Raw genomic sequence first — 14856 nt, forward strand, 5'->3', positions numbered from 1 at the left:
TATCACAGTGCAAATATTATCACTTACTCTGAAAGGTTATTACTCGCCAAGTTCATGCTTATTTTTATATCTTGACATTTGCAGTGACGTCATTGCCAGTGAAATAATATTCTTATCATACTTCTTATCATATCTTATCGTGTAATTTGGTTTAATCTGGGAAAGTCAAGGGCATTTCCTTCTCTGTGTGGTATAAATAAGACACTGTGAGATGAGGAGAGGCAGAGCAACTAAAGTCATGATGAAGATGAAGACCTTGTTGGCCGTGTTGGGTTTATCCCTCATCAGCCTGTGTGTGGCTGACCTAGAAGGAGACGAGATTCCCTTTGAGATGAATGATCAAGGTAAGAATAAGTTGTAATATTTTCTACCATGTATTTATTTCTTACAATAGTGTTGTTGTGCTGCTCTTGAATCTCTCCTTTTAATTTGATTGTCGACACAAAGTTGACGAATAAAGGAATTACTTTTCTTTTTGTTTCAACTATATATTGAAGTCGGACCCTCCGCTGTTGAGATCACACACGTCGACTCAGACGTAGGAACATTCGACCCTTCAACAGGTAATATTTCCCACAGTGATTTGATTTGTTACTGTACTTGGAAGATGTTTAACTATTTCTCTTCATCGTCCTCAGGTCTTTTCACTGGAACAGTCAGCGGAAATTATCACTTCAGCTTCTCTTCTAAAGACTGCTCACCTCGGCTGCTGACGCTGCACCTGCTGAAGAATGGAGAACCGATCCCAACTGTGTTCGACCACAGAGCTGGAAGCAATGGCATGGTTGTACATCTTAATGCGGGAGATCAGGTGGCCATGAACTTCAGAAGACGATACTTTATCCATTTCCATATCCATTTCCGTTCTCCTATCCATATTGAAGTCAGAGTCGGGTATGATGAAGATTAAGTTTCGAAACATACTAGAGATTTGTTTGAGTGTTTTGGTAAATGACAAACACTTAACAGCAAGATAACATTAAAGACGTAGTATCAGAATCAATAAACCTGCTGTAAAATCATTGGGGTTTTATAGGAGGATGATTGTTGACGACAGCCAGTTTGTAAATTGAAAAATGTATCTCCAGTGATTTGAATCAATAAAGCTATTATAACTCAAACTACAAAAACTGTGCCATGATTGAAAAAAGAAATGAAAATGTCCTTTGATATGTCAAATGCAAAACAACACATTTGGAGAACCCTTAAAATACCATTAAATCATTTGCAAAGTGAAATTTACTTTTCATTAATAAATTCAGTAACTTCAACTTCATTGTGATTTTAGTCCCAGTGAGACTAGAGTGGATTCATCACTTTTTTGATCCAAGTTTGGCAACAGAGTTACAAACACACAAACATGAAGTAGATAAAATCTTCATCATGCACCATGTAAAAGATTTGAAATTATTTTTTTTATTTTTTATTGCATAGCTCAATACATAGTAAAAGGAAATTTGATCAGATTAAATCAGAATCAAAATAATAAGGCATCGATAAAGTCATAATTCAAAAGTAAACGTATTAACTCATTCACTGTCTATCACTTTATCCTCAACATGAGAGGTAAAGACGGGGTCACACCCTGGACCACCATTCACTCTCACACTTATTTTAAAATAGTCAAATGTTCATATTAAAGTGAAAGAATGTCCATAACTGCATCCATAAGTGCATTGTCTTTATGTGTCTTTAGGGGAGTAAACAGCATAACTTAAAATCCAAGTTAGACTGTGATCTGTCTGTGTGGAGTTTTCATGATCTCCAGTTTCCTCCTTTCTTTCACTAAATGTGTGTGTGGACTGACTGCAGCTGCTCACCAAAATCCATAAAGGATGAGCAGTATAGCTAATGTATGGATGGAGTTCTGATCGCACATAAATACTTGTAATTATCTTGGGGACAAGGCAGAGTTTCAGTTGTTGATATTTCAGCACTTTTCTCTGCAGATTGTGGTTGTTAGTGACAAAGACCAGCAGATGGTGCTGTCAGTAGAACACACACACTGTCAGTTGTGCACCTCCTTGTGTGTTTTTGGCCTTTAATCCCAATCCTGGATGTCCTCAGTGCAGGCAATCCTACCACAGACTGATGAAATCTGGGTGTGTGGGTCATGGTTCAGAGTCCAGGTGGGATCTTTGCTTTTCAGCCACAGTGGCTGTTCTTTTCCACTAGATGCACTTCAAACTTCCTAACTCTTCCCTCGGCTTGGGCTACAAGGTCAGCACAGTCCAGCACCAGCTTCTTCCACTGCATCTTCTAAAGGGGCACTGAGCTCAGTGAGGTATAAGACGACTGTGAGACGCTGCATACACTGGATGACTCTTCCTGGCTTGGTTCCTGCCTATAAGCACTTTTCTTCAGAGAACCAAAAGCCATTATGCTTTACATTCGAATGACATTTTGCACCTGTCTGCTCCCCGTGCTTGGACCGAAATGGGTTTCTTTCCTTTCACTCTCTCATTTTTTTTTTTGCTATGTTATTTTATGTTAGTTCCGTTGACAAAGTAGCAGAGCAAATAATCATCGACTGGAGCTGCTTTGTTATCCGTGAAAAGGTTCCTGTGGACGGCTGTGATGAAGGTCATATTAGTGTTTGTTGATATCTTTACTCATTAAATGTCAAACGCCTTTACTGTCATAGAGCTTTAAAATAAGGTCATGCTTTCACAAACAAATCCCGTTCAACAACATTTTCCCTCTCGCACGCGCGTCAACTCAACACACACGTGCACACACAAACCAAATGTTACATATATGGTGAAACTCCATACCGCCAATAGAAACCATACTGGAAGTTGACCTCCATGACAGAAAATAGTCTTCATTATACAAACTTTTGTGACCATTTAGGTTTAAGTGTCTTTTAACTAAGACCAACTTGTCTCACGGAGGTCAGTTTCTAGGTCCACCAAAATGTCTGCAGCCGCGTCCCTCTCAGTTTATTTGTACAGTATATAGGTGCATGTCATGTTATAGCCCACTGAGGTCAATCACAATCAGTGAACGCATCTTTATATAGTATTCGGATGGAAAAGTCATTCCATACAGTTTATGCATCTGACCATCTGCTTCAAGGTTAAATTAAATTAAATTAAATTAAATTAAATTAAATTAAATTAAATTAAATTAAATTAAATTAAATTAAATTAAATTAAATTAAATTAAATTAAATTAAATTAAATTAAATTAAATTAAATTCAACTCAATTCAATTCAATTCAATTCCATTCAATGTATTTGTACAGTGTGAGTGGATGGTTGTTTGTCTCTATGTGGCCCTGCAACCCTCATGTGGAGGATAAAGTGGTAGAAAATGGATGGATGGATGGATGTATAGCGCCAAATCACAACATACGTTATAAGGCACTGTACATAGTAAGGCAGAAGCCTTTACAATATTATAGAGAGTATTTAATTGATACTGTGCCTGTTGTCTGTTTGTCTCTTGTCTTTTGTACCTTTTTGCACTGATGTTGAGGGTTACTACCTCAACTTCGTCGTACTTTGCAATGACAATTAAAGATATTCTGTTCTATTCTAGAGAGCAGACAAACCCAACAGTTCACACAATGAGCAAAGCACTAGGCATCAGTGGGGAGAAGAAAACGTCCCTTTTAATCTCTGCAAAAAGAAATCTCTGACAGGACCAGACTCAAAGATGGGCAGTTGGGATGAAAGGAAAAACGGGGGCGGGGGGACAGAGGAGAGGAAGGGGAGAGAACGGGAGGTGAGGTTGAGACAGATCAAAGAGACCATGAGCCGAAATACAACAATTGTATGAAGTTATAAGTTTAGACAAGACAGTGTTGTGCATTCAGAGATGGACCTTCTCCTCTAGAGATGGTTGTGTGGGAAAATCCTTGTCGATCAGCAGTTGCTGAAATACTGAAGTACCAACCACCATGCCACATTCAAAATCCCATAGACCACCATTGCTCTCCATTCTAACGCTCGGTTTGAACTTCAGCAGTTCGTCTTGTCAACACGTCTAAATGCTTCGAGTTGCTGTCGTGTGCTTGGTTTGAACGTTTGCGTTAACAAGCAGTCGAACAGATGAACCTAAAAGTGTGACTGAGGAGTGTGCTCGGGTAGCATGAAATAACCCTAAGTGAATGACTGCATAGACTGTAAATGGAAATGAAGTGTTGGATTAATGTGGGAGAGATGTCAGTGTGTCTGCTATATCCTCCCACTCTGTGTGCACAGTGGGAGGCAGCATTTAATCTATTTCAGTTCATGGACACGGTGGGTCTTTTCTTCACTTTTCCCTTAACACCATGGTGATTCTTCAACACTTGTAGACGATCTGACTTGTGCCGGCAGCAACGCAACAGACACTGCAGGGCAAAAAAAATGAGAAAGCATAACAATTTCTGTGGATATGCAACTGACAGGGAAAAAAAATGTTAACTCAGATCACAAAATCACAACCCCAAAAAGGGAATATGTTGCTGATGAGGTTGAGGTTTATTTTATTGCATCTCTACTCTATCACAGTGTAAATATTATCACTTACTCTGAAAGGTTATCATTCGCCAAGTTCGTGCTTATTTTTATATCTTGACTAAGCCAAAGTCAAGTCATTGCCGGTAAAAACTTTTTCTTACCATACTTCTTATCATGTAATTTGGTTTAATCTGGGAAAGTCAAGGGCATTTCCTTCTCTGTGTGGTATAAATAAGACACTGTGAGACGAGGAGAGGCAGAGCAACTAAAGTCATGATGAAGATGAAGACCTTGTTGGCCGTGTTGGGTTTATCCCTCTTCAGCCTGTGTGTGGCTGACCTAGAAGGAGACGAGATTCCCTTTGAGATGAATGATCAAGGTAAGAACAGGTTGTAATATTTTCTACCATGTATTTATTTCTTACAATAGTGTCGTTGTGCTGCTCTTGAATCTCTCCTTTTTAATTTGCACGTACACACAAAGTTGACGAATAAAGGAGTTACTTTTCTTTTTGTTTCAACTGGATATTGAAGAATCCATCGCCGGTGTCGGAGTTGGACCCTCCACTGTTGAGATCACACACGTCGACACAGATACAGGAACATACGACGCTTCAACAGGTAATATTTCCCACAGTGATTTGATTTGTTACTGTACTTGGAAGATGTTTAACGATTTCTCTTCATCGTCCTCAGGTCTTTTCACTGGAACAGTCAGCGGAAATTATCACTTCAGCTTCTCTTCTAAAGACTGCTCACCTCGGCTGCTGACGCTGCACCTGCTGAAGAATGGAGAACCGATCCCAACTGTGTTCGACCACAGAGCTGGAAGCAATGGCATGGTTGTACATCTTAATGCTGGAGATCAGGTGGCCATGAACTTCAGAATCAGTGTCCATGTCCATGTCCATGTCCATGTTAAACTCAGTGTCAGGTTTATTGGCATGTAAGTTTTAAACATACTAGAGATTTGTTTGGTAAATGACAAACACTTAACAGCAAGATAACATTACAGGCGTAGCATCAGAATCAATAAACCTGCTGTAAAATCATTGGTTTTTTTTAGGAGGATGATTGTTGACGACAGCCAGTTTGTAAATTGAAAAATGTATCTCCAGTGATTTGAATCAATAAAGCTATTATAACTCAAACTACAAAAACTGTGCCATGATTGAAAAAAGAAATGAAAATGTCTCTGATATGTCAAATGCAAAACAAGTTTACATTTTTTACATTTGGAGAACCCTTTAAATACCATTAAATCATTTGCAAAGTGAAATTTACTTTTCATTAATAAATTCAGTAACTTCAACTTCATTGTGATTTTAGTCCCAGTGAGACTAGAGTGGATTCATCACTTTTTTGACCCAGGTTTGGCAACAGAGTTACAAACATGAAGTAGATAAAATCTTCATCATGCACCATGTAAAAGATTTGAAATTATTTTTTTTATTTTTTATTGCATAACTCAATACATAGTAAAAGGAAATTTGATCAGATTAAATCAGAATCAAAATAGTAAGGCCTCGATAAAAAGTCATAATTCAAAAGTAAACGTATTAAATCATTCACTGTATCCTCCACATGAGAGGTAAAGACGGGGTCACACCCTGGACCACCATTCACACTTATTTTAAAATAGTCAAATGTTCATATTAAGGTGAAAGAATGTCCATAACTGCATCCATAAGTGCATTGTCTTTATGTGTCTTTAGGGGAGTAAACAGCATAACTTAAAATCCAAGTTAGACTGTGATCTGTCTGTGTGGAGTTTTCATGATCTTCAGTTTCCTCCTTTCTTTCACTAAATGTGTGTGTGGACTGACTGCAGCTGCTCATCAAAATCCATAAAGGATGAGCAGCTAATGTATGGATGGAGTTCTGATCGCACATAAATACTTGGAATTACCTTGAGGACAAGGCAGAGTTTCAGTTGTTGATATTTCAGCACTTTTCTCTGCAGAGTGTGGTTGTTAGTGACAAAGACCAGCAGATGGTGCTGTCAGAAGAACACACACACTGTCAGTTGTGCACCTCCTTGTGTGTTTTTGGCCTTAAATCACAATCCTGGATGTCCTCAGTGCAGGCAATCCTACCACAGACTGATGAAATCTGGGTGTGTGGGTCATGGTTCAGAGTCCAGGTGGGATCTTTGCTTTTCAGCCACAGTGGCTGTTCTTTTCCACTAGATGCACTTCAAACTTCCATCCTCTTCCCTCGGCTTGGGCTACAAGGTCAGCACAGTCCAGCACCAGCTTCGTACAGTCAAAGGCTTCTTCCACTGCATCTTCTAAAGCGGCGCTGAGCTCAGTGATGTATAAGACGACTGTAAGATGCTGCACACACTGGATGACTCTGTATAAGGCTCTTCCTGGCTTGGTTCCTGCCTATAAGCACGTTTCTTCAGGGAACCAAAAGCCATTATGCTTTACGTTCGAATGACATTTTGCACCTGTCTGCTCCCCGTGTGCTACTTGCACTATTAAATTTCAATATTTTTCTTGTAACTGTTATCTCCCTGTTTGTTTTATTATTATTATTATTATTATTATTAGCAACTATGACATGTGCTGCTGCCTTTCACCAGGTCACTCCTGTGAAAGACGTCTTGATCTCAATGGGTCTTTTATCTGGTTAAATAAAATGAAAAATAAACAAAGAGCGACATGCAAAGTGTGTGTTCTCGATAACACACCTTTTTCCGAGTCTCCTTCATTTTCTATCAAATGTTCTCCTCACAGTTGGAGATTATTTCCTAACCTGCAGGAGGCTCAAGGTTGAAAAGAATGCCTGAGGTCATGTCTTTGTCATGGACACCAGTGACAGAGGATGGGGACAGTTTATTTTGACATGTTCAGGAGGAACTGCATCATGCATTTCAACATTTCGGAGATCTGAGAGGAAGTGACTGCAACACAGGAAGTGCTCTGTTATCCACCCTTCCTTTACCCCCACACATTAAAACAAAACAAGACACATGAACAGGCTGTGGGTGACAGACTTGTATGCACTGATGCACCTGAAAGATTTGGACTGAACAGGTCAATGTTGTCCAGGGGAACTTTTGAATTTCTCAAGATTCCATTTTGTCACATATTTTCCACATGAGCTCACTACTGTGTCCAAACAGTGTTTCCCTTCAATAATAGGTTGTGATTGTTGTTTTATCGTATAACTGCCTGAAGTTACAGGTGCAGGTGTTTCCTCTTGGTGTGTAACTTCACCTCTTTACTGTCGGACTTGTTCACTTGTGTGACAGACTGGTTTTTCTTCTTCTAATTATTTCCAGCAGGCTGTACACAGAGAGGTATACCGCCGCCCTCCTCCATTCGAAGTTGTTATTATTAACCGTTTAGATTATGGCTAAACTCAACAATAGCCCAAGGTTGCAGGGAGTGATAATGACAGAATATTATCATAGGCTGTCGCAGGTCTCACTATCATCGTTGAGTTCTCTCGACAAACACTGACAGCTTGTTCCCACCTGGAAATAAACTTTAAGGAACAACTGTGCATGTGTATAATGCAAAGTCAAAGACTCCAGCGCTACTCTGACAGACATGGCCTGTGTTTCAGCAACTGCTCACCACGCTCTTCCTCTTCAGTGCAGCAGTCAGTCTCCCTCCAGGCCTATGACATGACGCTACTGCTTATAAAGGGAGAGCATGATTACAAAGCAGGTCCAGCTGTGCCAATGAGCTCACCTGAGACTGCTTCATGAGCCATCTTCACTCCCTCACACAGCTGGCTGACACCCACCTCAACTATTCCCTATAACATGCTCACAGGAGAACACCAGCTTTTAAAGCACCTATGAGGTTTCGAGCGATTCTCCTTCATATTCTCATGGAACTGTTTATCTGTTGTACTTGATTGTGAGGCGCCCCAGCGCAGAACCTCCTTCGATCGAAATGTCTTGTCATTTCAGGGTGGCACAGTTTATGGAACAGTTTACCACTTCCTGTCAGGGAAAGCTCCAGCTTGGCCAGTGAATGCGTGGCTCATATCCTCTCAAACCTGAGAACATGTGCAATGTTTTTTTTTTTAATTTTTACAATGTATGTCTCTTCTGCTGATTTGTTTGTTCTTTCTGTATTAAGTGTCTTTTTTTTTTTAACCTGCCAAGGGACTGCAAGCCTTAGGCTATAATCTGTCGTATTTACATATAATACAATGCTGTATATGTCCATGCATACGTAATAAATATAATAAATCAAAATAACATATATTGCAAGCTACAAGACAAGTGATGACACCAAGTGATGGCAACCAACCTAAGCAGTGTCATCTTATTCTGGATGAACATTAGAGTTTGTTACAAAGGTTTAATTCATAAAACATTTCACCTGTCGATTCCATTTTATCTCATCATGATGGACCAAACTAGCAGTAGTTTGCTCTCAGTGATGCAAACTGTCATCACTTACCTGCGTTTTTACATTAGGTCGCAGTTCAAGCCTCCTTTTCTGGACCAGCATGATGTGCTCCACACACAAGGTACATTCATGTACATACTACATAGTGTGATAGGATAGAGAATGTGAGGTGTGAGGGATTCACTTACCTTTTCACGTCATGTGAAGGAAATCATCCATCCATTGTCTTTATCATCGTCATCTTCATCTTTGCCTTATCCCCAAATCTTTCCCAAATGTTTTTGGAACTGTGGGAGGAAACTGGAGAACCTGGAGAAAATGAATGAAGTCATGCAAATGAATGAGAAATGAGACATGGAAACTTGGCTGAATGGAAATGTGTGAAAACCCCCAATATATATATATATATATATATATATATAAAAAAAATAAAATCTAAAATGACAAAGTATTCATTGGTACAATTCTCATGAACATGGATGCATCATTTTCACTGCCATAAATGTTCAAGGTGGAGCTGGTTTTAACTTCTTCACAGTTTATTTCAGCCTCATCTCTATGGAAACGTTTTGGTCTATGATGACCACTGATACTGCAAGTGAGAGTCAGCTCTGTGAAAAAGGGGTGAGAGAATTTTTCTCTCCAATAAAAAAAACTGTGAGCTATGAATTATAGTACATTAGTGTTTTGATGAGAAAACTAAGCACTTGACAGTTGCTGTGTCTACAGAGCGGGTATTGACAGACTCACTGTGTTTACACAGGACTTGAATAGTGAAAGCAGGGCCTTGGACTGAAGTTGGTCACCTGACCTTGTATCTGAGTGGGAAGAGAGGGACACTTGAGGCAGACGCTCATTGGCCAGACCGAGGAGCAGCTTACCAAATGCCTCAACTTGGCCACAGACACAGAAAGCCCTTTCTGTCCTTCACGCTGCAGGCTAGAAAACATGCAGCAGGGACAGCGAAACACACCTTCTGGAAAACTGTACCCACTGGTAAACAAGTGGACTGAGAGGAGATTCATTCAGCCGAGCCATGGGGGGGGCGATCACTTACTAAAATAATCCTCATTTCGTACCAAGGTTTGCCACTATCTATTTAGTTTGAATTATTAAGTAAAAAGCAGTATTAGGTTACAAAAGCCCTGGGTGATGTTTTGTTTTTAACTGCCCTAAATGAACAGCATTGGTAATTATCAAAATCATTTCTTTCAATGTTTCTGTAATGATTACAACAGCAGTGTGCAGAAGCTCTTTAATCAAAATTATATTTTTAATGCTAAAATATAACTATTATTGTGAAATTTTCAAATTAACTGTTTTACAAAAAAAAAACAATAGTAAAGCACATTATTATTTCTTGATTAAGATGCCAAATTAAGCTCAAACTGGGGTATAAAAAGGTGAATTCAGTTTGTTATTTGCCAACGAGGACATGGGGTCAGCTATGAATGTTAATCCAGTATATGTCGTTTCTCGTTCTCTTTATCGTGCAGGTCAACAACATCCATCAGTGAGGATCGACCTAAAATGACTTACGTCATACTTTAAATGAACTTGTATGTGCAATAACATAGGTCGAAGTATCCATAAAGCTACAGTGTGTGACCTGTATTGTCTTCATCTGATTGTTTGGTCTCCCTGATGTGACATTATTTAAATGCTGAAGCCTTCACCTGCCTAAGGCGCAGTCAAGCAAGACTATCAGACCTGACTGATGGGAGTGTTTGTTTGTGTACACAAGCAGAGCAGGGACAAGAGGCATTTACTCAGTCAAACTGCTGTTTTGTCCAACAGTAGTAACTGTTTGTATCTGCTTGTGTGTGTTTGCTGGGCGACATGAGGTGTAAACCCCACTGTACTGAGAAACAGAGAGAGAGAATCAGCCAAATGGCTCAATCCGCATTGTGCAAACTCATTTGACAATGGGTCGAGTGCAACAAACATCCGTTTATATTTAAAAGTTTCACACTTCTGTTTTAAGCCAGCCATGGAGTCAGTGACAGCACACAGTGTTACATAAAATGCTTTTGTATTACAAGTCTTTAAAACTGACAGGTTGATGGCAGAAGATTTGTCCAAAGGTTGATTTACATTTACATTAATTCAAAAACGTCACATTTATTTATTCATTTATATATTTTTTTTTTTTTAGAAAAGAAATAAATCTAGATAATACACAAAAGACATGGCTTGCCATTCGGTAAACAAAATGAATGTTCTTGTTGGACGAGTACCTCGAGAAAAACGGCCTGAATGTGACCTTGAAGCAGCAGGTCTGTTACAAGCTTCACTTCCTGCCTGTAAAGGAGGAGCAGGTATACTGAAAACTGATTATTCTAAAAAAAAAAATAATAATAATAAAATGTTCTGATTGCCATCGAGACGCACTGCAAGGGAAATTAGGACTCATCTGTTGGCACGGTCACAGGAGTTTTCTTAGGAAGGCACTTGACATGGGGTCAGTGACAGCGGTGCACCGAGTTCCTTGTTTGTGCACACTGAGGAGGGAGACCGTCAGCTAAGTGCAAGTTCCATGATGAATCCACTTTCACTAGATCATTGGGGGGGGGGGGGGCGAGGGACGAGGGAGAAGAGAGACACAAAATATGGAGGCATTTCACAACTCCACCAGAATCCACAGCTTTAAAACACAGCATCTTAAATGTACTACTACATATTCATATGAAAATGGGTGTTTCCACACTCACGAGCGCACCAGAAGAAAACTGCATCCATAACAACGCATGTCACGTGATCATTCAGCTGCAGATGTAAACAAGAAGCTGAACGTCTCCTCTGCGGTTGTTCGGAGGGAACGACAGAGGAGAAACAGCAGCGGCGAAAAGTCAGAGCAGGACTTTTTGTTTTGTTTTTGCTCTGAGAGCAAAACATAAAGTGAAAGTAAGTGTTGATGAAGCTTTTTCATTCACAGCTGATAGTGGAGTTGAAGTCTGTGATGACCAGTCAGTTGAGTGAATGCTGGTGACTGCCATATTTGAAAACTCGGTTTCTGAAAAAAGCCTCTTCAAACATCTCCATGTTCAGGGCTCTAGAAATGCAGTGGCAGTGTGGATGCAGTGTGTGTCCCCCGACATCCATTCAACACTGCTGCTAAGATGTCATTAATATCAATGTACCACTAATGATTCACAAATTAAGATACACATAATTATTATTTTTGACTTGATGGGCCATGCTGTTGTGCAGGTATCCTCCTATTTTTCATTTTTTTTGGTTTAACACAGTAATGTGTTGTTTTTTTTAAACGTAGCCTTCGTGGGAGCGTCTGCACCTCCAGACATTTCGCAGGAAAATCGAGATTGTATTTGAGCAACCTGTGCAAGCTTCACGAGCGATTTTCAAATACGTCAAGGTCTCTTTCAGCCACAGGACACAATAACCCACACCACCAATCTCTCCAAGACTGGTGGACCCAGTCCAGATAATCAAACAGTACAACTTAACAAATAAAACCACAAATAGAGGAGAAGAGAGAGAGAGAGACGAATGGGGGGGCAGGGAGAAGAAGCAAAGGAAATCATGTGTCTCTTAGGTTTCACAATGAGACATTCCCATTGAGGCACATTACCAGAGAAGTGTCATATACAAAGCTATAAAAAAAAAAATCCCAAAACATTCAAGTACTTTGTCATGTAAACACTTTTCCAAACTATCATACAGAAAGTCACCAGCCACTTTAATAGGTACACCCATTAGGTTTCACCTGTCACTATAAATATCAAAACTGCCAATGACACCACAGCAGCTCATGTTGACAAGGTCCAGACGACCTGCTGAAGTTCAACCTGAGCGTCACAATCGAGACCAGGGCGACTTCTGAATCTGCCGTGTGTCACACGGGCTGCAGAAATTGTGATAGAAATTGGCGTGACCGGTCATTTTCGCATTTAACCAGCAAACCATGGTGCCTTCACATTCCCTTTGCAGACTGTTGACCACAAAACGTTTGTTGCGCTGTGTCATCTGCAAAGCAAGAATGTTGGGGCAGTGAATTTGTGCAGCGCTGCAGAATTTCAATTACAACACAACGCTTTATCAATCTTAAACGCACCCTGGTCTACTCTTGTCCTTGCCATGCTCTGCGGTTTACGGAGAATGGTCAGAAAGAGGGAAAATATCCAGTGATCTCTCAGTGAAAAATGTGTTGATGCCAAAACTTCAGAGCATGACCAGACTGGTTCAAACTGACAGAAAGGCAAAAAATAACCACTTGTTACAACCAGGGTATGAAGAAGAACATCTCTGAAAGCACAACACATCAATCCTGCCACATTATAAAAAGGTGTCATTTGTACCTAATAAAATGGCTGGTGAGTGTAATCGATTGTTGTCATCGTCAATTGTTTGTTTGTTTGTGTGCAACAATAAGACAACAGTGTGAGGAGAGGGAATACTTTTGCCTGTAGGACAATATATGAGCTCAAAAACCAGCCAGGACTCAGTTACTGTTGTTGTTGTTGTTGTTGTTGTTGTTTAGAGCAGGACGCATGAGCAGCACTTGTCTCCGCCACTGGGGACAGTTGAGTAGTTCATCTGTCTGACAATCTCTGCAAACAGTTCGTCCACTGATCCTTTATTCTTGGCTGAAGTTTCCATGAAGGGGCAGCTCCAGTCCTGGGCCAGCGCCTTGCCTTCCCCGGAGGAGACCTCCCTCTCCCCCTCCAGGTCCACCTTGTTGCCCACCAGGATCATGGGAACCCTCTCGTACCTCTTCACCCGGATGATCTGGTCCCTCATGGGCTTGATGTCCTGGAAGCTCTGCTGGTTGACCAGGCTGTAGACCAGAATGAAGCCCTGGCCGTTTTTGATGTACAGATCCCGCATGGAGGCGAACTGCTCGGTCCCCGCCGTGTCCAGGATCTCCAGCACGGACGGGGACGAGTCCACCTCGATCTCCTTCCTGTAAAAATCCTCGATGGTGGGGTCGTACTTCTCGATGAAGGAGCCCGTCACGAATTGGACCGTCAGGGCGGATTTACCGACTCCACCCGAGCCCAAAACAACCACTTTGTACTCCCTCATGGCCAAGGAGAGGAGAGGAGGAGAGGAGGAAAGGAGAGGAGGGGGAGGAAGAAAAGGCAGACACCTCCTTTTTCCGCGACGAAGCCTCCTCTCTCCCACCCGCTGACCAGCCCCGATGTTTTCAACCCAAGCAGGCTGCGAAGGCGGCGCTCTCGCTCGTCTAGGAGTCAAATCCCTGGCCGGCAGATTCTCCGAGCCTACGCTGCGAATTCCGGGGAGCAGGGATCCGAGGAGAGGCTCCGCTCCTGGACATCAGCGTGGCGGATTACAGCTCATTTTCATCGCACTGTATTGTGCAACGGCGCTGGGAAGCGTGATCGCTCCGCTCCTCTTGCGCGGCGTTTCCTGCCCACATCCTCAGCAGCGTCAAGAGCCGAGACTCAGTTCCGCTTTCTTAAAGGACCAGTCACCAGAAACACAGGGCGGTCATGTGACCGGAAAAAACAACTGTGGGGTCTGCATGACCTATGACCTCAAACTATAATATCAACAGGCTCAGAGCTGAATCAGAAAAAAAAAAAATCTATAACTAGAATTATCATTATTATTTATTTTCTATTATTCCAACCTACCTTTCCCACACTCCAGTTCAGTAGGTGGCAGTAATGCACATATAAGCCAGTTGCCAAATCACAAAGATGAAGCTGAAGCAACAGCAGTCCGTGTCAAACATTTTAACATTTAAAACAGAGTATGTCAATCCTGGCCCTGGGCTCTGTATGTTTTAAATGCTTCCCTGCTCCAACCCACCTGATTAAAATCATCCACTCATTAGCCAGCTCTGCAGAAGCCCGATAACGAGCCATTCATTTGAATCAGGTGTGTTCCAGGATTGAGAAATCACGAGGAGTTCATTTCTATGCTGTCCTGTTGGACCACTTTCTTCCTACCATGATCCATACATACACAGAACTTTTACTCCACTACATTTCCTAATTAAATTGTGTACTTTTACTCCACTATCCATTACCTCGATCTTTCTTACTT

At 41.1% G+C, this 14856-nt stretch overlaps 1 protein-coding gene across 1 annotated transcript; it reads right to left on the reverse strand.

Annotated features, from left to right (window-relative positions):
• Positions 1–12078: 12078 nt before the first annotated feature.
• On the reverse strand, positions 12079–14338 carry LOC131463928 (ras-related protein Rap-2b-like). Its single transcript, XM_058636085.1, has one exon. It carries the CDS (start codon positions 13867–13869, stop codon positions 13321–13323), a length of 549 nt encoding a protein of 182 aa, XP_058492068.1. The 5' UTR covers positions 13870–14338; the 3' UTR covers positions 12079–13320.
• Between the last annotated feature and the right edge of the window lie 518 nt (positions 14339–14856).

The sequence above is a fragment of the Solea solea genome, chromosome 1 (assembly GCF_958295425.1).
Source record: "Solea solea chromosome 1, fSolSol10.1, whole genome shotgun sequence".
NCBI lineage: Eukaryota > Metazoa > Chordata > Actinopteri > Pleuronectiformes > Soleidae > Solea > Solea solea.

Coding starts and splice junctions, on each gene's coding strand:
- LOC131463928 (XM_058636085.1), bottom strand. CDS start 13,869: ATGAGGGAGTACAAAGTGGTTGTTTTGGGCTCGGGTGGAGTCGGTAAA.